The sequence below is a fragment of the Phragmites australis genome, chromosome 2 (assembly GCF_958298935.1).
Source record: "Phragmites australis chromosome 2, lpPhrAust1.1, whole genome shotgun sequence".
Taxonomy (NCBI): Eukaryota; Viridiplantae; Streptophyta; class Magnoliopsida; order Poales; family Poaceae; genus Phragmites; species Phragmites australis.
In genome coordinates this window covers 13,123,134-13,148,063 of record NC_084922.1, presented here as the reverse complement: position 1 = coordinate 13,148,063, position 24,930 = coordinate 13,123,134, and the positions used below count along the sequence as shown (strand labels likewise).

Here is a 24,930-nt window from a genome sequence, read left to right as displayed (position 1 = left end):
TTTGTTGAATCCACATGAACTAGAGAGGGTGCAAACAGGGTGCTCTATCATGACCAATGCTTGGACGGACAAGAAAAGGAGGAGCATTATGAACTTGTGTGTGCATTGCAAGTTAGGGACTTCCTTTATAGAATCAAAAGAGACTTCTACTGATGCACACTAGTGCATATATATTTTGTTATGTGGATGAGTGCATTGAGAAAATGGGCCCCGAAAATGTTGTGCATGTAGTCACGAATAATGCTTCCAATAACATGGGAACAAAGGAGATGTTAAAGGGGAAAGGGCCAAACATATTCTGGACTTCATGTGGAACTCACACCCTCAACTTGATGGTAGAAGCAATTGGCAAGTTGAAATAATTCTCTCCTACAATCACTAAAGCCAAAGAAATGACAATTTTTATATATTCACATCATGCCACATTGTCCTTGATGAGAATTCATACAAAAAAAGAGATATTGTTAGGTTGGGTGTGACAAGATTCGCTTCCGCATTTCTTACCTTGGAAAGTTTGCTTGCTAAGAAAAAGCAACTAAGAGAAATGGCTTGTAGTGAGGCTTGGGAACAATACAAGCACACAAGGTCAAGGAAAGGAAAGTTAGCATATGCCACAATAATGAGTAGGGGCTTTTGGAACAATGTTGCTCTTTGCATCAAGGTTTTTGAGCCATTGGTGAAATTGCTTCGCTTGGCCGATAGTGATGGGCCATATATGGCCTCTATGTCTGAGGAACGTTTAGAGGCAAAGAAGGCCATCAAGCTTGTTGTGGGAAATCAGAAAGAGACTATAATGTGATCATATGGAAATCAAGATGCATGGAAGGCTTGATTCTCCATTGCACATGGCGGCATACCTCTTGAATCCTCGTTATAGCTATGTGGATACATCAATCTTTGGAGATGTAGAAATCATGACTGGCTTCATGGATGTTATTGAAATGTTTTATCAAGGAGATGATGATAAGCAAAATCTTTCTCTTCATGTAGACTTGCCTATGTTTAGATATCACCAAGGCATGTTTGGGAAGGTGGCAGCCACAAAAGCAATTCACAATGATAATTTTGCTGCAGGTAAGCTTGTGTGTTCTTGCAAAATTATCATACATATACATACTTAAAAATGCATTCTTAATTGTAGGGTTGTGGTGGTCAACTTACGGATTGCAAGCTCCTACATTGCAAAGAATGGCTGTCAGGATACTTAACTTGACCTCAAGTGCATTCGGATGTGAAAGAAATTGGAGCGCATTTGAAATGGTAACTCTCACAATCCCACTATTGAAATCTTTAGCTTGCTAAATCCTGACCAAAATTTCCTAACTAGTTTTTATTTTGCAATTTGAAGGTAGATGCAAAGAGGAGAAATAAACTAGATGTGTGTCATGTGAGCAATCTAGTCTTTGTTCAATTCAATGGAAGAATGATGGACAAAAGAAAGAAGTGTTCTATATATAGTGATGTCCTTCTAGGTGAAGATGCTTCCCATGCACAGAATTGGATATGTGAATGTGATGAAGAGGTTGATCCTACAACAGGGTTGTCATATGATGTAATTGATGAAGCAATGAGGGCCATAGAAGCAATGGAGCCTCGTAGGAGCCAAAGAGTGAGAGAGCTCTATGAAGTAGAAGAATTTGTTTATGAAGATTCTGAACAAGAGTTCAATATGGAGGAAGAGATTGAATTTGAGTCCGATGATGGTGGGGTGGTTTCAACCAAAGAGAATGAAGAGGATGAACCAATGGATATTTGAGCCTACAGCTTGTCAACTTATTTATTTTGCTACATAGAACTTATTTGAGTTAGATGAACTATGTGTCTATGTGTGAATTGTGATTGTGTGAACTACTATTATGTGTGAACTGCTATCATGTGTGCTGGAATGTTGTCATTTTTATCTGTTTTTGAGATTTTTGAGTCTACGTTTTATGTGTTTGGTTGAATGAGAATGATTGCTGCCATTTTTTGGAATTTATAATTTATATTTGAAGCACATACTCATAAATTGTTATTTATTTTGCAGATTTATTGCCTTCCGATGAAGCATTCGTCATCAAAACTACAACATCAAGGTAACACTTTGTTGTCCTAGTTATTTCTTAGCATCTTATACATGTTTACATAAGTACTTTATACCAACCGATTAATTATCGTCCGATTAATTAACTACCAATCAACGATTTTTTTAACATTGGATGCGGGCAACAGGACAGAGGTGCCACTGGGCGATGAGGCAGCGCAGGCTCCAGGGATGGGGACGGGGACGACGACAAAACTTTTCTATGTGTTGTTCAGAGGCCGATAGGTCGCACAGAGCTTTTATAGGGAAAAGGATTCACTGTCTGCTCAATATTTAGGCCGATAGTGAAAGCAGACCTTCATTGTCGGCACATGAGTTACACCGGTAGTGAAACATTCTTCACTACTAGCCCAAATATTGAGCCGGCAGTGAAACTACCTTCACTGCCGGCCCAAACATTGAGCCAACAGTGAAACCCGCTTCACTGCAGCGGGGGGGGGGGGGTGGTGGGAAATAAAAAAAAAATTATCAGCGCTATGCGCGGAACTTCGAACCCACAACCTTTGCCGCCAAGTCCGAACAAACAAACCAATGTGCTACTCAAGTCTATTAGATTGAGTTAGTACTGAATAGCTTTATTAATTTCATACCTACAGTTTATATCACTGCTACTTAATTAAAAATGGAAATTATAATATCCACATACCTAAATTTAATGGATAATTTTTTTTAATTCATTACGTAAAAAAATCAAATTTAATGGATAAATCATTGTGGGTCACGTTAGAAACCTACTTGAATATTGTATCCAAAAAGTTAAAGTGCATGCTTTGACTATAGTAGTAAGGAACACCACAAATATCATAATTAATACATAATAATTCATGTGCTTCATTAATATACAAATAAGCTATTTAATCTGGCTTAACGATTCACCCTTCATTATGATCACAGTGTACATAGGGAGGTTCGTTGGTGTTTTCCATGAGACCTAGGTCGACGTCCTCTCTGAAAGTAGCTAGCGCGTCGAATTGATTCTTGTTTTTTCTCGTTGACGATATTCTCCACTCTGACAATCCTTCTTTTTCCTAGAAGAATCATGTGGCACTCCTCTTTGTTAGTCGGGTCTGAGTCCTTTACATATAAAACTTGCATAACATATTTCGCAAGTACGAACGGTTCTTTTCTGTATTCAACAAGTTTTTGGTCCACTGTAGTTATGCCGTACTTTTCAATCTTCACTCCTCATGGGAGTCTAACCCATTGCCATAGAAAAAGAGGAACCTTTAACACTCTATAGTCGAGCTCACATATCACTTGTATGAATCCACTATAGGCCTCCCTATTGCCATTGCAGTCGCAGGCATCTATACGAACACCGTTATTTTGTTTGGCGCTCTTATTATCTTATTCTCTCATATAAAATGTATAGCTATTTATGTCATATCCTTGGAATGTGAGAATTGTAGTTAACAGTTCGTGAGCCAACACATTCAACTGAGCACACTCTATCTACTTATCCATCACCTATCTATGTAACCAGGCGGCAAAATGATCTTAGTGCTCTCACCCGATCCAAACATCGGACATCCTTGGGTTTTTGGTGCGTAGCATCTTTTGGTGTTCTTTGACATACGGGTCTACTACAACTAATTGCTGCGGTACTACAAAATATACTTACGTGAATGAAATGTGGTCGTTAGTGCGGAATGAGTTTGCACTTATCGTCCCTTTCCCTTGTAGCCTCCACTCATGGTGAGATACATGCACACCAATTGATTTGAGATTCATGTAATGACACAGAAATCAATATCTTCCTCGGTTCCCCAGCCCTTGGCCATGCAGCCTTCCAGCCAATTTTGGTTATGAACATATTTCTTTAAAACTCCCATGAGCCTCTCGAAAGGATACATCTGATGTAGAAACATGGGGTCATGAATCCTTATCTCTTTCACAATGTGAACAATGAGATGCACCATGATATAAAAAACGATGGAGGGAAACACACCTCAAGTTGGGATAGAGTCTCAACCACGTCTTTCTACAGCTTATCTAGCTTGGTCGGATTGATGGCCTTTTGTGATATCACGTTGAAGAATAAGCACAACTTTATGATTGGGTTTCAGATATTCGGCAGAAGAATACCTCTAATTACAATTGGAAGCATCTGTGTTATCATCACATGACAATCATGAGACTTCATCCCAGTTAAATTTTAAATTGTCATGTTTACTAGCCTCTTTAGGTTGGCGGTGTAACCGAATAGAACTTTGATTCCATGCAAGCACTTGCACATTGTAATTTTCTATACCTTGCTTAGACTGTAGCTAGTAGGACCAAGATATTTATTATATTCTTCCATATCTTTGGGATATAGATCATGTCTGAGTTTCAAACATTTCAGGTCATTTCGTGCTTGGAGGGTATCCTTTATTTTGCCAGGTATGTCTAGTAACGTACTAATAATCTATCACACATGTTCTTCTCAATGTGCATGATATCGATTACCTGTTGAACGACCAAGTCCGGCCAATGAGCTAAGTCATAAAAAATAGACTTTTTTTTAACATAGGTGCTCTAAGATTAGATTTCAAAACCGGTGTACTCCCACGTCCCTTTCCAAGGATAACCCTAAATCTGTTTACCATATCATATGCCTATCTCCCAGTGCGATGTTTAGGAGGTGATCGAGTCTCAACTTTCCCATCAAAAGCTCTCCTATTGCTAAGGTACGGGTAATCATTACGAAAAAATTTACAATGATCTAGGTACACCATTTTTTCGGCAGGTCTTCAGCCACAGGCTCTCTATTTCATCCAAGCAATGCACACATACAAAGTACCCTTTGACAGTCTGACCTGATAGGTTACCAAGGCCTGGCCAATCATGGATTGTTACGAACAACAATGTGCGTAGGGTGAAGTTCTCTCATTTGTATTCATCCCATACCGCAATGTTGGGGAACGGGTTCACTAACTAGCCTATAAATAAAAATTTTCGACCGCATTCACCTAGGAAAACATGCAAGTAGGAGATCACAGATCATTGCCACTTGACGCGCACTGCAGCAGAAGAAGAGTTGGAATGGACTGATCCAACGTCGTGCACGTCAAACTCCTCAAGAAGCTTCTTGATCAGATCTGCAACCAGCCCCGCGCGGGTGGTCATGCTCCTTGACCAACTCCGAGCAGGTGGTCGTGCTTCTTGACCAATTCCTCGAGCAGGTCTGTCGCATCCTTGACCAGCTCTGAGTGGTCACATCATGCTCCATGACTAGACAAGCAATATGTCGACTAACCAGACAAAAGCGTCGCAATCTTTGTGCCGAGGAGATCAGCGCCATAATAGTAGCAACGCATCTACTGTATCCACACGTTCTGGGCAGGATCGCCGAGCGTCGATGTGCTAGCACCGCGCGTGCGACTAGGGTTGTGAGAGATCATGTGGAGGGTTGTGTCTAGGGTTTTGGAGTGGCTCACCTCTGCACACCCCACCCCACGCCTCTTCTTATATAGAGCTCACTAATGGGCTCCCACGTTGAAAGCTCTTTAGGACTCTAACTCCTCATGGATCACAATCTAATCAAACCCATATATGAATCCAATTCGTATGTTTTATTCCAACCCATTAAGTACGTGACCCGTTAGGTTCATGCACAAACTGCTATTACTCAAAAACCCTTTTCAAACCGAAGTTAATAGCGGTCCCTAGCAGGACATGTTGACTCTCGAGTATACACAAAGATCATATCGGCTGAACCTTGATATACGCATGCACCGATCCCTTCACCTCATGATACTAGTCAAGCTCAAGGCGAGATACGTGCGACCCTTGTGATAGCTCGGCCATTCACTTGATGAAGTAGTGGATTCATCATGATTAACTCTTTAATCATACTAGAATGGCCATGCACTTTCTTAATTTCTTAATCCAACTACCATGAGGGGCTCAGAGATATCTCTCCCGTTATCAAGGAGGGTCAAATTCAACTTGATCGCTCACACCCCACGACATGTTTCATGACAAACCCAAAAACTACCTTTATAACTACACAATTACGGAATAGCGTTTGGCAGCCTCAAAGTATACCACTACACATTCTGGGAAACAATGACGATCTCAGATCTGAGGATCCTCCAGGTACACCATTTGAGATAACAACTGATTTCACATCATAAATAACAATCTTAGTAGTATCTCAAGGTGAGTCGATCCAACAGCATTTTCTCTAACATAAATATCCACATTATCGACCTGGTATCTCTATACCTATGATACGTGAAATATGATCATCAATCAATACATGTGCTGGTCTTATGAATCATTACAATGATACATGACTAGGGATCAATTTAGAATAATATCATGATACAAACAAAGAGTTCCACAAACAAGTCACATACTTGCCAATCAATGTAAAGGATAGTCATTCTTGGAGTAACACATTATTCAAAAGTATATAAACATAACGTGATATAATCATCTCTATGATTGCCTCTAGGGCATATCACCTTCAAAACTGCCTCTAGGGCATATCATCTCTATGATTGCCACTAAGAAATAAACAAGATCTTTAATTAATAGTTTCAGATAGACATTGATATCATTACTGGATTGCCTCGGCCCTTGAATCAGCACTAGCATCATAATGTACTTCCGCTTCATACACAACTAAGGAGGAAGGTTGATGTTGGTTTTCCTGATCTTCCGAAGGTAATATGATAAGTCGATTTGGTGGAGTTTCAATGTTGATGATCCAAAAGCTTTGACCAAAATAGATCGATAACCGTCGCAACCACTACACCACTACTTCATGGTTATCAACCGTGCCAAGACACAGTTTACCTCGCCAAGAAGGTTTTCCTGCAAGCGAATTGAGAACACAAGCAAGAGCAGGTAGATACAATCTAAATATTGGTAATTACCAATAAAATGCTTGAGTTTGGTGTTCTACAAACTGATATACGATAAAACTATCTAAAATAGAATCATCTAAAAAAACCTGAGCCCAAACAATGATGACTATTGTATATTTATAAGGGGATGTGATGAAGTCAGACTAGGGTTGTGCAGCCGTGGAAAGAGGCGTACACAACCCGGACCCCGACCCTGACACGATTACATGACCTGAGAAGGTCCAAAATAGTGATGTAGCACATTATTCCTTTGGCTCTAACTAAACTATTAGGAATATTTGGTCGAGTCCATATCCATTGGTAAAGGCTTGTCATAAGCTTTCTAGGAAGTCTAAGAACACCTCAATTGGACTACGTATGCAAGAGTTATGCCTGTTTTACTGATATACTGTCCTGGGACTCCGAACCGAATTTAGAGTCCAACTTGAGCTCGACTTGTCGTTCGAGTCAATTAGCACTCAAGTGATTACGTCCAGGTGAGCTTGTGAAGCCTCTCCCATATTCTAAGAAATAAAATATTATTATAATTTAGTAGTAATCTATCCAAAAAGGCATGAACAATGAGGAATGAGTTCACCTAATGGTTTAATTGTCGCGCACGTGCCTTTATAATTGTGCTCTTATAATTGGCCCTTGTATGATTTGAGGATTATTAGCAATGTTTCTCATATCCGAAGGAGCCATGTCCTCATTATCCTCCCCCTCTTGAATTGGAGTCATCCTCGACTCGAGCTCATCTTCTCCGAAGTATGGTTTCAAATCTAAAATGTTAAACATGGGATTATCCCCAAAATTGGCAGGTAGGTCCAATTTGTTTGCATTATCATTTATTTTCTCAATTATCTTAAATGAACCATCAGCTCTAAGCATCAACTTTGATTTTCTTAATTCTGAAAACCTATCCTTTCTCAAATGCAACCAAACTAAATCACCTAGTTCAAATTTTACTTCTTTCTCTATATTCTCTTTAGTTGTTTCATGCAACTTAAAAATAAATTCAGCACGCTTCTTAGCATCTAAATTAAGTCTTTTAGAAGTAGGCAAAAGTAGTAAATTAATAGGAGCATGAGGATTAAGTCCATACACTATATGAAACAGACTTACCTTAGTGGTGGAGTGTACCGACCTATTGTAAGAAAATTTTATATGTGATAAACACTCTTCCCACATCTTAAATTCTTCTTTAAGATAGCCAATAATGTGCAGTTGACAACCTTTGTTTGGACATTAGTTTGGGGATGATATGTAGTAGAGAATAGCAGCTTTGTGCCCAATTTATTCCAAGGGGGTCTCCAAAAGTTGCTCAAAAAATTTACATCACGATCAGAGGTGATAGTATTAGACATTCCATGTAGGTGAACGATTTCCTCAAAAATAAATCAGCTATGTTTGTAGCATCGTCGCTCTTATGACAAGGTAAAAATGTGTCATTTTAGAAAAATTGGTCCACAACTACAAATATGCTATCCCTCCCCCTCTTTGTCCTAGACAACCCTAAAACAAAATCCATAGAAATATCTTCCCATGATACACTAGGAACAAGAAGCGACGTGTAAAGATCATGTAGATTTAAGCGAGACTTAGCTTTATTGCATGTAGTACACAACGACATATAGCGTTCAATATCGCATCTCATCTTTGGCCAAAAGAAGTGTGTGGCTAGCATATCTTCAGTCTTCTTTGCTCCGAAACGTGCCATCAATCCTCCTCCGTGCACCTCCTGCAGCAACAAAATTAACGGAGCTAGCTGGAATGCATAGCTTGTTAGCACGATAGAGCAAACCATCATTCAACACAAATTTATTCCATATTTTCCCTTATTTACAATGTTCAAGCACTTCTTTAAAGTCTAAATCACTAGCATATAAGTCATTAATGGTCTCTAGACTAAAAAATCTAATGATCTAGTTGAGATAATATGGTATAACGTCTAGAAAGCACATCAACAATCACATTGTCCTTCCCTTTCTTATGCTTTATGACATATGGAAAATACTCAACAAATTATACCCATTTAGCATGTCATTTATTTAGTTTAGTCTGACTTCTAATATGTTTCAACGATTCATAATCAGAATGTATAACAAGTTCTTTGGGCCATAGGTAATATTGCCAAGTTTCAAGCACACGAACTAAAGCATACAACTCTTGACCATAGGTAAAATAATTAAGACTTGGCCCACTTAATTTCTTACTAAAATAAGTAGCAGGTTTACCTTCTTGAATTGGCACACCTTTAATTCCAATTCTACTAGCATAACACTCTAGTTCAAAAGTCTTACCGAAATCCGGGAGTTTGAGCAATGGAGTATCGGTGAGCTTCTCTTTCAACAATTTAAATGTTTTTTCTTGTGTAGGTCTCCATTTGAAAACCACTCTTTTCTTTGTCAACTCATTCAATAGAGCAACAATAGTGCCAAAATCCTACACAAATCATCGATAAAAACCTCCAAGACCATGAAAACTTCTCACCTGTGTGACAGTTTTAGGGGTTGGCTAGCTTTTTATTTCAATAGACCTCTATTCCCAATGGAATAACAACATAGCCAAGAAAAGAGACTCGATCCTGCAAAAGGTGCACTTTTTGAGTTTATCGAACAAATCTACATCTCTCAAAGAATTAAAAACAGCACGCAATCAAAGTGTAGTTCATGTAACTTGCTATAAATCAAGATATCATTGAAATAAACCACCACAAATCTTCCAATGAATGGACGTAAAACTTCATTCATCAAACGCATAAAAGTACTAGGTGCATTAGTTAATTCAAAAGGTATTACTAACTACTCATACAAACTTAAATTAGTTTTAAATGCAGTTATCCATTCATCTCCAAGTTTCATCCTAATCTGATGGTATCCACTGTGCAAGTCAATTTTAGTGAAATTATAGAATCACTCAACTCATCAAGCATGCCTTCTAACCTAGGGATAGGATGATAATATCTTATGGTAATGTTATTGATGATCCTACAATCAACATACATACACCAACTACCGTCTTTCTTAGGAACCAAAAGAACAGGAACAATACAAGGACTAAGATTTTGTCGTAGGTACCCGCGATCCAAAAGGTCTTGGACTTGTCACTGAATTTCCTTAGTCTCTTCCGGGTTGGTCCTATATGCAACACGATTTGGCAAGGTTGCTCTCAGAATCAAATCAATTTGGTGCTCTATTCCTTGAATAGGTGGTAATTCCGGGGATACCTCAGCTGAAAATATGTCCACAAACTCTTGCAAAAGGTTAGCAATAACAAGAGGCAAAGACCTAGATATATTCTCGAGTGAAACTAGAGCATCTTTGCATATCTAAGCATAGCATGATAGCTCATTATCATAAATTTTAGAAGATCAGATTTAGTGGCAAGCATAACACACCGTTTCAACGTAATTCCATCGGACTTAGAATGTGTTGTTGCTTTGTCCATTTTAGGTAGAAAATTATTTTTCGCTACTTGCTGACTTTTAGATTTCGGTTCATGCTCTTTTCTCTTATTTTCAGCTATCTCTTGTTCACATTTTACAATTTCAGCAGGGGTTAACGGTAGAATTTTTTTTTCCTATAAGAGTATACTTATTACTCCTACCATGATTTGTTGCATCAGTATCAAATTCTCATGGTTGTCCTAACAACAATGAACATGCTTGCTTGGGAACTACATCGAAATCAGCACAATTATAGCATGAACCAATAGAAAAATGCACTCTATTTGTTTGCATTACCTTCACCTTACTGCTATTGTTGAACCATTGAATGTGGTAAGGATGATGATATGTCCTTGTTGACAATTCAAGCTTCTTGATCAAATCTGAACTTGCCAAATTATTGCAGCTTCCTCCATCAATAATGACTCGAACACGGTAATCCTTGATTATGAGGAACATCTGAAATAAATTATGGGATTATAGCGGTTCCACTTGCTCTATTTGAGTGCTTAACACTAGCTGCACAATGAGGATCCTATAATTCTTCGTGGAAGCGGCACCCAATTCTTCCTCGTGGTTGATTTCTATCTCAAGTTCATCCTATCGCCTGCATGGTTAGCTGCAAGAGTATATTCATCATCAACATCACTAGCACTTACATACCCATAGTCTTATGTTGCAATGTACGCTCGTTGATATGGACAATATTTTATGACGTGACCCATTCCCTTGCATCGGTAGCATACAATTCAGGTCGAATGACTTGTAGAAGCAACCGAAGAAGAGCTCTTGGCTAGAGCCTACACATTAGTAGATTTGCTTACTTCTGAAGCGGGTGATGGTGTTGGAGGTGCTACTGAACGCGCCCTACTCGAGAAATGGGCAGCAGACCGTGTAGCTGAATGTGGGGCTGATTTGACTTTTCCCAGCGTTGATTTTGAAGTAGTCGTGCTTCCAAAGTTGTTTATGGGTCTTTGTTGTCGCTCCTGTAATTCTTTCTCTGCCAAACATGCAAGTTGGAACAATCTAGAAACACTGTTATAGTCCTTGTAATAAACTATGACCAGAATTTCACATCTTAATCCTCCATAAAAACGTCCCATTGCAACCTCTTTATCCTTAATAATATCACAACATAACATACTAATTTGTAGCTCTTGGTAACATTCTTCTACGGATCTATCACCTCGATTTAAGCGCTGCAATTTTTTACAGAAATCATGTTTGAAAAAGGGTGGAACAAATTTGTTACGCATAACAACCTTTAAAGTATTCCATGTAGTAGGTGCTTACTCTATTCCACCAGATAATTGCAAATTCTTTAAATTCACTGGTGTCTTGCCTAACTCTATGTACGTCAGGAACTATATGAGTATTAAACTTCTGTTCGACCGTCATCTCTCAATCTAAATACTTTTTAGCATCATAAGCACCCGCAAATAATGGTATAGTAAACTTAACCTTAGCAAATGGATCATCATTAACATGTAGGTTATGTTGCTAAAAATTATTACCTCTCATACCTTAACGGTTGAAGTTTAATCAGGCCCATTATCGTGCATCAAAGATGTCTTGTTCTTGCCTCAAAATTTCATCGTTGGTGATGGACTCGTCATGTTCATGGGCTACACCATGAGGGTTCATATGGCTGTTGTACGGGGGTTGAGTGACCAACCGAGCATTGCAATGCTATTGTTGAGTCATTGCAAAGCAATATTTATTCCCGCAAACTTCTTATCAGTTTCATCATTAATAGATTGTCGATGATCATCCAACAACATTGTGAGTTGTCTCTTGTTTTCACACACTCTCAAGCGTCTTGTCACACTCTTGCAAGTGTCCTTACCAATCACAACAGATGGCACAACCGATGGCTGGTTCATAATACCTTATAAGGTGCGAGTGAGACGGTTGCAAAAGGGAGAATTGTTCTGATCGAGAGAAGGTGGAACTTGGACAAGCAATATTTAGTAGCAAGGAGTAGTAATAATTGAACTCAGATTAGCAAAGTTGAATAAAAATCTACGATATTCATCAGAGTTTCTGGCCCGAACGCGTTTCTAGAACTAGCTCAAGCAAGCCAAAGACTATAACAGAGACAAGCGCAATAAAAAAAATTTGCAATGCAAACCTGAATTTTCTCTCTTCCCTTTTTTTTGTACTCTCCCTTTTTTGGAACTCTTTGCTTCTTGCTTTCTTCTTTCTTTCTTTTTTCTTTTTCCTTTTTTCAAATGTGACACAAACTCAAAACTCCTCTACTACCTTTTCTAGGGCCAGTGAGGTATATGGGTCACAAACTTTTTCCGTAGAGCAGGAGTATAATCTCAAAACTCTCTCTCTCTCTCTCTCTCTCTCTCTCTCTCTCTCTCTCTCTCTCTCTCTCTCTCTCTCTCTCTCTCTCTCACACACACACACACACACACTCTCTCTCTCTCTCTCACTCTCACTCTCCAAACTTTGGCTTGCTCTGTTTTGGCTAAGGAGTTGCTGCTCAAACTTTGTTGGACAATTCTCGATATGAAGGGTGTGCAGGGGTGTCCAAGAGCAGCCAGAAATAGATAGACTCCGACTAGGTTGTGGAGGCGAAATTGAGTGGATAGTCGAATCAGACTAGGTGGTCAAACCCGAAAGGATGGTCGAATCCAACTAGGTGTCGAATCCGAAAGGATGGTGAAATCCGACTAGGTGGTCGAACCCGAGGAGGTGGTCAAAATGACTAGTGATCGAACTTGAATAGATTGTCAAAATGACTAGTGGTCAAACCTGAGTAGATGGTTGACTCGACTAGTGATCGAACTCAAGTAGATGGTTGAAACCACTACTGGTCGAACATGAGTTGATGGTCGACTAGAGACATAATCTCAGCTATAGCAAACAAGGCCAGGCTAAGATACTTGATGACTAAACCAGCAAAGACTCGACACTAGAAACTATAACACTATGACTCGACCAGCAACAAAGACACCGACAATGGACTCAAACTCAACAACGTGAAAACTGAGAACAAAATTATGAAGTCACAAAGTGGTTTGGATAGCGGAAAAACTAAGATCTAAATCCTTTTATTTTGTAGGGCAATTTTATAGACTCTAGGTAATGGAACACGACGAAACATAGGGGAGACCTAAGATTACCTAACGGGCAACCGAAACTCTAATACCAAATGATGTGGGTTTGCCTGATCTTTCGAAGGTAATATGATAAGTCGATTTGGTGGAGTTTCGATGTTGATGATCCAAAGACTCTGACCACAATAGATCGAGAACCCTCGCAACCACTACACAACTACTATATGGTTATCAACCATGCCAAGACACAGTTGACCTCGCCAAGAAGGCTTTTTCTACAAGCAAATCGAGAACACAAGCAAGAATAAGTAGATGCAATTTGAATATTGCTGATTACAAATGAAGTGCTCGAGTTTGGGGTTCAACAAACCGATATACGATGAAACTATCTAAAACAGAATAATCTAAGCAAAACCTGAGCCTAAACAATGATGGTTATTGTATATTTATAGGTGGGAATGAGGAAGTCGACATAGAGTTGTGCAGCTGTGAAAAGAGGCATACACAACCTGGACCCTGACCCCGACACGATTACATGACCTGAGAAGGTCCAAAACGATTATACACACCTTATTCCTTAAACTCTAACTAAAATATAAGGAATATTTGGTTGAGTCTAGATCCATTGGAAAGGGCTCTTCATAAGCTTTCCAGCAAGTCCAAGAACTCCTCAATTGGACTCCGTATGAGAGAGTTATGTCCATTTTACTGACATGTTGTCCTGAGACTCTGAACCGAATTTGGAGTCTGACTTAACTCGACTTGTTGTTCGAGTCGACTGGCACTCGAGTGATTACGTCTAGTGAGCTTGTGATTCCTCTCCCATATTCCTAAGGAATAAAACATCACAAGATTTTAGTGGTAATCCATCCAAGAAGGCATAAACAGCGAGGAATGAGTTCACCTGGTGGTTTAATTGTCGCGCACGTGCTCTTGTAATTGGCCATTGTATGATTTGAGTATTATTAGCAGTGTTGATCATATCTGAAGGAGCCATGTCACTACACCAAAACACCTCATCAATGCCGGTTCCAAAACCTCATTAGTGCCGATTTTGGAACCGGCACTCCATAAGTGGCACTGATAGTCAGTGACTATTAGTGCCGGTTGCCCACCCGACACTATACCATTTCTAGAGAATAAAAAAAGAGAGAATTGGTGGCAACGGGAGCGGCATCCGAGTCGGCTCAGAATCAAGACGGCTCGGATGCTGCTCTCATCGCTGCTCCCGTCACTATCGCCGCTGCCTGATTAGACATCACACAATGAATTGATTCAATCACACAAACTGATTCAACATCATAAAAAATGATTCAACATCACACAAACTGATTCAACATCAGCCCAAAGAATCGATTCAATCACACAACTCCACCCTGGATCCCTCCACCATCCTTGTTGACGCAGTTGAACATGAGCGCTGTCAGCGACGCGAAGATCCCTGCAAAACCCCACACCCAACGAAATCACACCCATCAACTCCAGAGAGAGAGGTGCTCGAGAGCACAAGTTGCGCATGGAGGAGAGCTGGAACTTGAGCAGATCGAGATGATCAACTAACCTAGGCAACAATCTGGTTGATTGTGTCGATAAGGGGACAAATCGAGAGCATCTGTGCTCGAGGCCCGCTCGACAAGGTGCACTGCGAGGGGACGAAGCTGATGGGTGGGATGCTGATGACAGCGAGGTCCTGGATCTGGCCCGCCAGACATGGCACCAGTAGGCAGACGTAGGACGCATGGTCCGAGGACAAGATCTCCAAGGCCTTCGCATCCCCAGCTCTGGATCCCACCAGACGCGAGGAGATTTGGATCCGAAGGGTGGTTAGAGAGAAGAGGGAGAGATGGGGGAGAGACTAAGCACATGCGTGTGAGGATAAGGTCGAGATTGAGCCGAGCGGACGCAAAAGGGGTGAGCCAAAATCATATTCCATTGAAATTTCGGGTCCAGGCTAGGCATCAGTGTCGGTTTTTATTGCAAACCAACACTGATTGTCCGTACCAGTGTCGGTTCTTAGCAATTTTACTATGATTCGAGTGCGAGAGGTTAAGAACCGACAGTGATACACTTTCACTGTTGGTTCTTGTATAACTGGCAGTGATGAGGCACTACTTATAGCTTGTTCTGTAGTAGTGTGTCATCATCAAAGGTTGTAGATACATAGAGTTACAGACCAAGTACTATGACTACTAATCATGTTGCCGAATGGATTCATCTCATCCGTACTCAACTTAAATCTTATATTCCTCACATCTTCTGCAAAGGGCTTCTTGTGTTTCCTATCGATGTTTCTCTACTGCGTAGAATCAGTAGGGTGTCTCAACATTCAATCATCCTTGTGCTCCTCGGTGTGCTATTGTATCAATTAGGCATGCCTTTTATTTACGAATAAATGCTTCAAACGGGGGATTATATGAAAATACCACATCACTTTAATGGGAGGTCTTTCCTTATTTCCTTCACCATTGATATCATCACTATCACGCTTGTACCATTCTGCACCACATACTAGATACGCTTCTAAGTCTGCATGTTCTTTGTGATATAACATGCAATTGTTTGGATATGCAGTATTTTTTGTACTTCCAACCCTAATGGGTACACAACCTACTTAGCCTAGTACGTATTTTCTGGAAGTACATTTCCCATTGAAAGCAATTTCTTCAAGAACAGCAACAATTATATGAAGTTTGTATCACATCACTTATTACTTGCCTTCAATTATAGAAGTGAAAGCACGATATTCAACTTTATGCGCTCCTTCTCGCATCTCGGTAACCACAGTGTTTCAGAGTCATCTACCATATGCTAAAACTTTTGAAACTCTCTTTCATTTGTGAAGTTATCTCCCCATCGCGCAACATCTACTCCAATTTTTATCGTCATAGTCAGCCAACATCTACTCTAAATCATCATTAACCAACGTATCTTCGACAGGTGGCATATAGGTCTATTCCTCAGCCAGCATATCGGTGCACAAGTCTTCATCTTTTATGCCAATGTGTTGCCCTTTATGTACGTTCTCAGCTTCACCGTACTTGGTCCAGCATGTATAGCTAGCTATAAAGCCCCTTGGTATCAAGTGGGAATGTATCTACTGTGTGGTGGAAAACTGCTTATTCTTCTCGCAATCAACACAGACATCACATGTATTGAGCTTGTGTATGTGACTTGTGCACCACGGCTGCTACTAGGAAATACTCCACACCGTTCTTTTACTCTGCGCTCATACGGCTTGCATCATACATCATCTTCTATTCATCTACAATTATATCATTATTCTAAATCCATGTTCAAAATATCTTGAATATATTACAATCATCAACAAATAAATTATCACGCCATCTCCTACCGCCAATTGGTCCGGGTTGGAGGAGTTGTCATTTGTACGCTTTCGCGTCCGCTTCCGATGAATGTTCGTTGATGCCATCCCTAGAATTTTTCATTATTATTCAACCCGTATGTACGACTAATTAAGTAAAAATAAAAAATAAATACGCTCATACATAAAGTTTATATATTAGACCTTGCTAATTAAATATTATATAAAAAATATAATTGGATCTTGATACAAACCTAAATATCATACCTAAAGTTTCTATATTGAAGCTTGCAAATTAATTAAAATATAAAAAATATAATTAGATCTTGCTATATACCTTAATATCATGGCTAAATTTTCTAATTCATTAAAAATTAAAAATAAATATGCTCATGCCTAAAATTTCTATATTGGAGCTTGCTAATTAATTAAAATATTAAAACATAATTGAAGCTTGATATATACCTTAATTTTATAGCTACTTTTTCTAATTCATTAAAAATCAAAAATAAATATGCTCATACATATAGCTAATGTAAATCAATAATAAAGACACTTTCCACCATAGGCTACTAATTTAAGCTTCAAACATCATGGACATAGGTTCATCTCCATCATTTTAAAATCTAGAGCAATTACCAAATAAAGTTCAACTAAAAATGGATTAGAGATGAAGTTACATACCTTGTAGGGTTGGAAATGAGCCGAGCCGAGCCCGGTTCAGTTAGGCTCGGATTGGGCTCGTTGTCGGATCGGCTTAGCTAGTGAGCCAGGTTGCAGAAGGCTAGAAGCGCGTGTTCGAGGATTGGCTGGCTAGCAGCATTGAGTGGAGAGGTGGCAGGATGCTAGGATGCAGGCAAGAGGTGGCGGCGGGATGTCGAGATGCGGGCGGAGAGGAGGCCATGGGATACCGGGATGCGGGCAGAGAGGAGGTGGTGGGATTCCAGGATGCTAGCAGAGAGGAGGCAACAGCATGCCGAGATGTGGGTGGAGAGGCGGTGTCGGGAAGAGAGGAGGTGGTAGGATGCTGGGATGTGGGCAAAGAGGCGGTTATGGACAGATTGGACATGGCAAGATGCTGGGATGCGGGCGGAGAGGCGGTGGTGGGATGCTGGGATACGGGCGGAGAGGCGGTGGCGGGATGCTAAGATGTGGGCAGAGAGGTGGTCGCGAGTGGAGAGGATGCGTTGGGGTTCCAGGATGCGAACGGAGAGGCAGTGACCGGCGGGCGAAGAGCTCTCCACGAGGTGCCGAGATGTAGACGAAGAGGCAGCAACCAGCGGAGAGGACATGTTTAGAGACTTGGGGCTGGTGGCTAGGAGTGGCTGGCTATTCCACCGTGGTGCGTCAGCCGTTAGGCGTGTCTTTGCTGGGTGGTGGGTGGTGGGCGTCGGGTAAGGTCGTGAGGAGTGAGGTGTGGGGAGGAGAGGTCGAGAGGACCGTGGGGCATCAGAGGTATTTGGTGCCGCCTCCTCTAGCTTGGGCTGACGACCGAGCCAATGAGATGCTCACGTGCTAGCTCAAGCTTGGCTTGTTTGGCCATCAAGCTGAGGAGGTGGCTCGGTCTCGACTCATTTAGCCACCGAGCCGAGCCAAGCCTCTATAAGCCCGAGTTGACTCGCGAGCCTCGAGCTTTATTTCCTGTCCAAATACCTTGGAACACCTATGGCATGATGATTCCTCAAAATTTTGAAATCCCTAAGAACTAAGTGAGAAAAAATGGATGCCACCGAGTAAGAAAACAGAGCTTGGGGAAGGAGATGACCACTTTTATAGAGTCGAGACATCACTGCTGGCTCAAGCTATCGGTTGGTAGTGATGACCTTTATATCACTATCGGTTAGTGACTTCAGCCTCCAGTGATGATGGAGTTGGGCATCATTGCTGGCTCAAGCCATCGACTAGCAGTGATGACCCTTATCACTGCCAATTTATAAGCCACGAAGACTGATTCTTCTCGTGTGGCTTATGAACCGGCACTGTTGCCCCCATCACTATCGGCCCATTAGAAACCAACAATAATAGACCGGTATATAAGGCCGGTTCTGTAGTAGTGATAGTGAAACAGGGTTTGACTGTAAAGTAAAGCTCGGTATGCATCTAGTATGTGAGTGTCCTCTAGTCAAACAAGTTACAGGAGGAAGTGACTTGGAAACTTAAGAAGCAGATGCGTAAAAAGTATCTCAAGCTCTTGGAGTCAAGTGAGTTATAATTTTGATTCTGTAGTTGTCGTGAAAGCAGTAGAGTTTGGGCACGAATTCTTGCAAGGAGGGGAGAATGTAATACCCAGATTTCAGAGAATTAAATTGTTGCTTTAAAAATCCGTGCAAGTTCTAAAGCTGACCAAAATCAGAGGTGAGTTTTTGGGCAAACTAGTTAAAATGGACTTTGCATGAATTATAGTAGCGCCAAAAAAAAAAGATCTAGAATTTTTAGAACATGATGTCTTTGTCTGGATATGAAAAAAAACCGGGAGAAATAACTAAACTCGGCTACGGTTCATATCGGCCATTGTTCATCCGTGAAAGTTTTCTGACCTTCGACACACATCTGTGTTTGACTGCCACGTCCCCAGCAGGTGGTGCCAACCCCTACCCCTCTAGGCCCTTATCCTCATCCGGTCACTTGCTCCTGCTCTCTTCCTGTTTTCTCTCTCCCCTACTGCTCTCTTTCACCGAGCAACGCAGCCATAGCAGCACTCCTGGAGCTCACTTTTCGTAGAAGGCTAGCAGCTCTCTCCCCCATCCTCTCCTTCACGTCCAAGCCACCCAGAGCAGCAGAGCTTCTGCTCTCCTCCCTCTTGCTGACGTGCCCTGCTGCTGTGCGCTGGCTGCAGGCAAGGAAGAAGGGGAGAGATAGAAGGGAAGGAGCTGTTCGAATATATGTGTTTATTATATTATACTAGTTAAATACTCATACATTGTGATGGGAGTTCAAAATTTTCATGAGATAATATTTAACGTCATGAGAAGGGGCACGCGAGGAGCTTGTTCGGGGTGGCAACCGTGCTGCTGGCCAGTATGCTATGAGCGTTTTATGTGCACTGCATGTGATAAGTTGATGAAACTTTAACTCACAAGCTATGGATAGACTGTTAAATAATTTTTGCAACTATAATTTATAAATCTAACACTTGGCTTCAAACAATGCAGATGTTTGATAAAATAAAAGTCATCTGATTATCTAAACGCATCAAGCTAGAGGCTTTAATTTTCCGCTCTCATCTAACACATTTCAATTTATTGTCATTTTAACCTAGCTGAAATATGAGCAGTTATTTTATGATTACAATGTTCGCTCCTCTTTTCCCATATGGAGTAGGGTTTGATGGAAGCACATGAGAGAAGAGTCTTATTGAGGATCTTGTGTGTGCAATGACAATGCCTTCTTAGTTTTATTGAATGTAGAAAATTTCTTGCACATAAGAATACATCTGTACAAGGTCTGCATCAATATTTAGCACATTAATTTGCATCTAATGTAACTATGCCCCCCCCCCCCCAAAAAAAACCTCAAGAAACCAAAGAAAAAGATATACACAATATGAGTGACAGCTTCAGTGAATAAGATAGGCAAACAGTATTTTCTTTCTTATCATTGAGCAATTGGCTATGAAATAGGTTCCTCCCTTTCTCAGCGTATGAAATCCAACACTGAAATTATTGATCCACCTTCAGTTGCCTTCATCAAAGGGCAAAAACTTTAGTTGAATGATTTTCTTAGCATCCTCTTTTTCTCCTCCATAATCTGCGAAAGGCAAATGTGATGAGCATTAGATGAACAGTTTTTAACGAATCATTCTGCATCCTGTAGCAACAAAATTCATATAACTGGAAGACTAAAGCACTTGTCAGAGCAACAACTATCGATATTTCGTTCTTCTTTCGACTATAACACCCATACATCACAATACCACTCATCTAACTTGTGCCAAAAGAATAACAAACACCATATTTAGAAAACTTTGAAGCATATTTACACCCACACCAAAATATTGCACAGCCATGTCTGTCAATTTAGTATTCCTTCTCTGTTCGTCGACTTAATTAGCAACTAATTTAGAAATTAATTAGCAACTAAAACTTATCTTAATAAAACATGTAATTCAGGAAGTACCACAACTAATTATTCTTAATTTACATGCTAGCAAAGAACCACACACCAACTTAATGGAGGTTAGAAAACTGTATCACATAATGCAGCTAAAGGTGAAGGAAATTGATCATTCTAGGTTCTAGCTATCCTCTGACTCGATATGACCATAGGTCCATGTCACAACTCACAACTTACAGTGGTACCACACACTTCTTAGAGCAGTTTTATAGAACTAAACCTCTAGAAACAAAATCTTGGCCACGTGTCCTCTAAGGTCATACCATGAATATTGTTATGCACCTTCCAAAAACGTTCAATATACATATACTATTAATCCATGCCAATGGTCATCCATTTCACAAGGCTTTTTGGGAGTTCAATAAATGCATCTTAATGCAAATGGCAATTTAAATGACATGAACTTATAATATTGGGTAAGGAAGTTTAAAGACTGAACCTGAAAACAAGTTCCTCAACGATGTATAGATTGAAATTTAGCTTGTTCATTTTATATATTGAAATTTAGCCTATATACAAAGGACAATCATTCATCACTCTTAATACATGTTGTGGTGATTAGTCCACATTCAAGTGAGTTACTCCAGTATTGATGGCTTCAAATCCACTGAATTAAAGTTCGCAAACCACATCACTAATACTGGAGAAGAATGTTTAGAGGTTTCCAAGCAAAAAGAGTGGTTTGACATTTCAATTAGCAATGTGTCAAATCTTAAATGTGTAAACTAGTCTTGCAAGATTGCCTGAAACGTTTAAACCCAAAAATAGCTATCACGTTATGTGGACAACTGGTGATCATAGTGACCATAAATGCCATTCGACAGATGATGATTGCATACAAAACATTATACAGGTAAGTGACGCATTCTGGTCCCAAGCTTTGGGGAACATCATTTACACATGCTGATTAGTGACCACTTCAGTTTAATCAAACAGTTCTGTAGTTCCAGTGTATGCAAATTCATAATCCGATCCAAAGGAAACAGTACAACGCAATCCCAAATAGACAGATCTATGTGACAAATCCTACCACCAAATCCTCCAAATCGATCATCCAATTCAAACCTACCTGACCAAAAAAACCATTTCAACTAAGAAAAATAGGGGGAAATGGTGGGTGTTACATCGGAGGCAAATTTCGGCCAGAGATCTAGTGATGGTGGTTGCCAGAGGGGTGGTAGAGGCGGTTGTAGGCGGCCTTGCTAATGAGGTAGATCCCGAAGGTGACGATGGCAATGCCGAGCCCCAGGGTGGCATGACGCTGCTGGTTCCCCACGAACAGGTGCCTCCACCAGTCGTCCCGTCGCTGGAAGAACTCCCCCATCATGTTCAGACCCTTCCCTTCGCTTGCCAACACCTAGAGGCTTCAGGAACGGAATGCAGGGCCACATGTCGGCACTGAGTTTTGGAGAGGGGGCAGACCATAGAACAGGTAGACCGTGTGAAGGCTTCAGGAATCACTACGTATTTTTTTAAGTAGTAGAGATTTCTATAATTTTAAATAAATCTTAAAGGCTAAACCATGAGGAGGTAGGTGTGTATCTTTTAGTCTTACCTTGCTAATGGAGGTGGAAGAAGACCAACTTAAAAGGATTTCTCTACTCCATCCACTTAACATATTTGGATAAGAGGACTAGAATATTATACACTCACCTAGTCTCGCCTCACCAGGCCGTGGCCGGGGCAGGGTGGGGCGGGGGCGGAGGGCGTAGTTACGTGGCACCTACGTGAATAGTCCACCAAAAATAGGTCCAGTTTCTTGCACAGGTGCGACCTCATATTACGGTTTTATTCTTTTTATTGTATGGTCAAACAGATAAATATATGTAAATCATGTCACCTAAGGATCTGATCATGGCGCGTAATAGAGTCCGATTGTGGCGTGTCTCAATCGCGCGATCCTCCCTCTATACATATCTACCAGCCACCACCACAAAGAAAGAGACGCATTTACGTAATTAGGGTTTTGCAAATTTCTATCTGTTGCACCGTCGCACGTAGTCTACTCCATCTCGCTACATCAGTGTGCATCGACAAATGGGAGAGCAGGTCTCCGAAACCCATCGTTCTTGGGATCCTGCACTGAGATAGGGTGAATAGGGTCTTTAGGAAGCGCTCGGTGCGATTGCTCATGATCTGCTTACTCTATATAATCGCGATCTACTTCGACGACTTTATCTTCATCATCACCTACTGCATTGACATCACAAGGGCCTCTGGTTACCATCGTGTACATATATTGCAATCTGTATTAGATACCTAGTCAAAATCCTACTCGAGTATCTAGTCGAGGCTCTTTGAGGTTAGTCAAAATTCTGCTTGAGTATCTAGTCGAGGCTCTTTGGGGTTAGTCAAAATCTTGCTCGACTATCTAGAGGCTCTTTCGGGTTAGTTGAAATCTTGGTCGAGTATCTAGTTGCGGCTAGTTGAACTCTACTCGAGTAATAGTCGGATCTAGTCGAAAGCTAGTCGATATTGATTATTTGCATCTGTTCTTGTTCATGCTATATCAGGAATTGAATTAAATTAAATCTAAAAGTTCTATTTATCCAACAATCCAAAAACCTTATTATAGGCACTTTGATTTAGCGATGCCTAGTTTTGCAAATGCACTGAGGTCGAACAAGTTTACCAGTGTGCACTTTAAGAGATGGCATGTCAAAACCACTCTGTGACTTACGACTATGAAGTACTACTATTGGGCTCCATCTGGCAGACTTGAATGAACTCTTTCCTCTTATGAGGAGAAGAAGTTCGAGGAAGCCAACATGCTCTTTGTAGGATGTGCTCTTAGTGCTCTTGCCGATCGACTCTGTGATATGTACATGCACATAAAGAATGTAAAGGAGTTGTGGGATGCACTAAATGCAAAATTTGGTGCGTCAGATGCAGGCAGTGAACTGTATGTCATGGAGCTGTATCATGACTACAAGATAGTCGATAACCAATCAATAATTGAGCAGGCTCATGAGATACAGTGCATGTAAAGGAACTTGAACTCCTAAAGTGTGCCTTACCCTACAAAGTTTGCGGTTGGTGACATCATTGCCAAATTGCCTCACTTGTGGAGGAATTTTGCCACTGCTTTAAAACACAAGAGACAAGAAATCTCTATTGAGAGTCTGATCACGTCTCTTGATATTGAGGAGAAAACTCAGGCTAAGGATGTGCATAACAAAGGAGACGATTGATAGTCTAGCACAAATATGATACAACAGTCCTCTAACAACAAGTTCAAAGGGAAAAATAATAAAGTCAAACAAACCACTAACTTCAAGAAGAAGAAGAAGATGAACAAAGATGATAAACCTTGTTTCATGTGTGACGAGGTTGGCCATTGGGCTAAAGATTGCCGAGACCGCAAAGGAAAAAAGGTTAATCAAGGAAAGAACACCAAGTCTGTCAATATGACCATTGGCAACACTAGAGATGGAACTAGCGGGTATGGTAATTTACCTATTGTTCTTTCAGTGAATCAGTCTACCAGTTGGTAGATTGATATCGGGGCTAATGTACATGTGTGTGCTGATATTTCAATGTTCTCTTCTTATGAGGTCGCTTGGAATTCTTCCATCTTAATAGGGAATGAGTCTCATGCTTATGTTTATGGTGTTAGCACAGTAGATCTGAAGTTTACTTTGGGAAAGATCGTGCAGCTGAGGAATGTGCAGCATGTCCCTTCAATAAATAAGAATCTAGTTAGCGGTTTTCTTCTTATAGAGACATGTTTAAGGTGATATTAGAGTCCAATAAAGTAGTTGTGTTGAAGCATGACCTTTTTATTGGCGAAGGCTATGAGTGTGAAGGTTTGTTCTACCATTCCCTTTCTGATTTTTGCAATAAATTTGTGAACCATATTTGTGGCAGTATTAATGGAGATGAGGCTAGTGTTTAGCACTCATGGTTATGTCATATAAACTTTGGTTGTATGACTTAGCTTTCCATTTTGCATTTAATTCCAAATTTTTCTATTGTCAAAGGTTCTAAGTGCCAAAGTTGTATACAATCTAAACAACCTCGTAAGCCTCACAACGCAGTCGAGGAGAGAAACTTCGCACCAT

The 24,930-nt window shown here is 40.5% G+C and overlaps 1 protein-coding gene across 1 annotated transcript; it reads left to right on the top strand.

The window, feature by feature from the left end:
* The first annotated feature begins 1,188 nt into the window (after nt 1-1,188).
* LOC133902992 (uncharacterized) lies at nt 1,189-1,756 on the top strand. Its single transcript, XM_062344325.1, has 2 exons — nt 1,189-1,260; nt 1,349-1,756. Exons 1-2 carry the CDS (start codon nt 1,189-1,191, stop codon nt 1,754-1,756), a joined length of 480 nt encoding a protein of 159 aa, XP_062200309.1.
* Nucleotides 1,757-24,930: the final 23,174 nt, after the last annotated feature.

What these genes read in the sequence shown, in the direction of transcription:
- LOC133902992 (XM_062344325.1), top strand. Translation starts at nt 1,189, where the DNA reads ATGGCTGTCAGGATACTTAACTTGACCTCAAGTGCATTCGGATGTGAA. An exon ending in ATTGGAGCGCATTTGAAATG is followed by an intron (nt 1,261 to 1,348) that starts GTAACTCTCACA and finishes TGCAATTTGAAG; the next exon opens with GTAGATGCAAAGAGGAGAAA.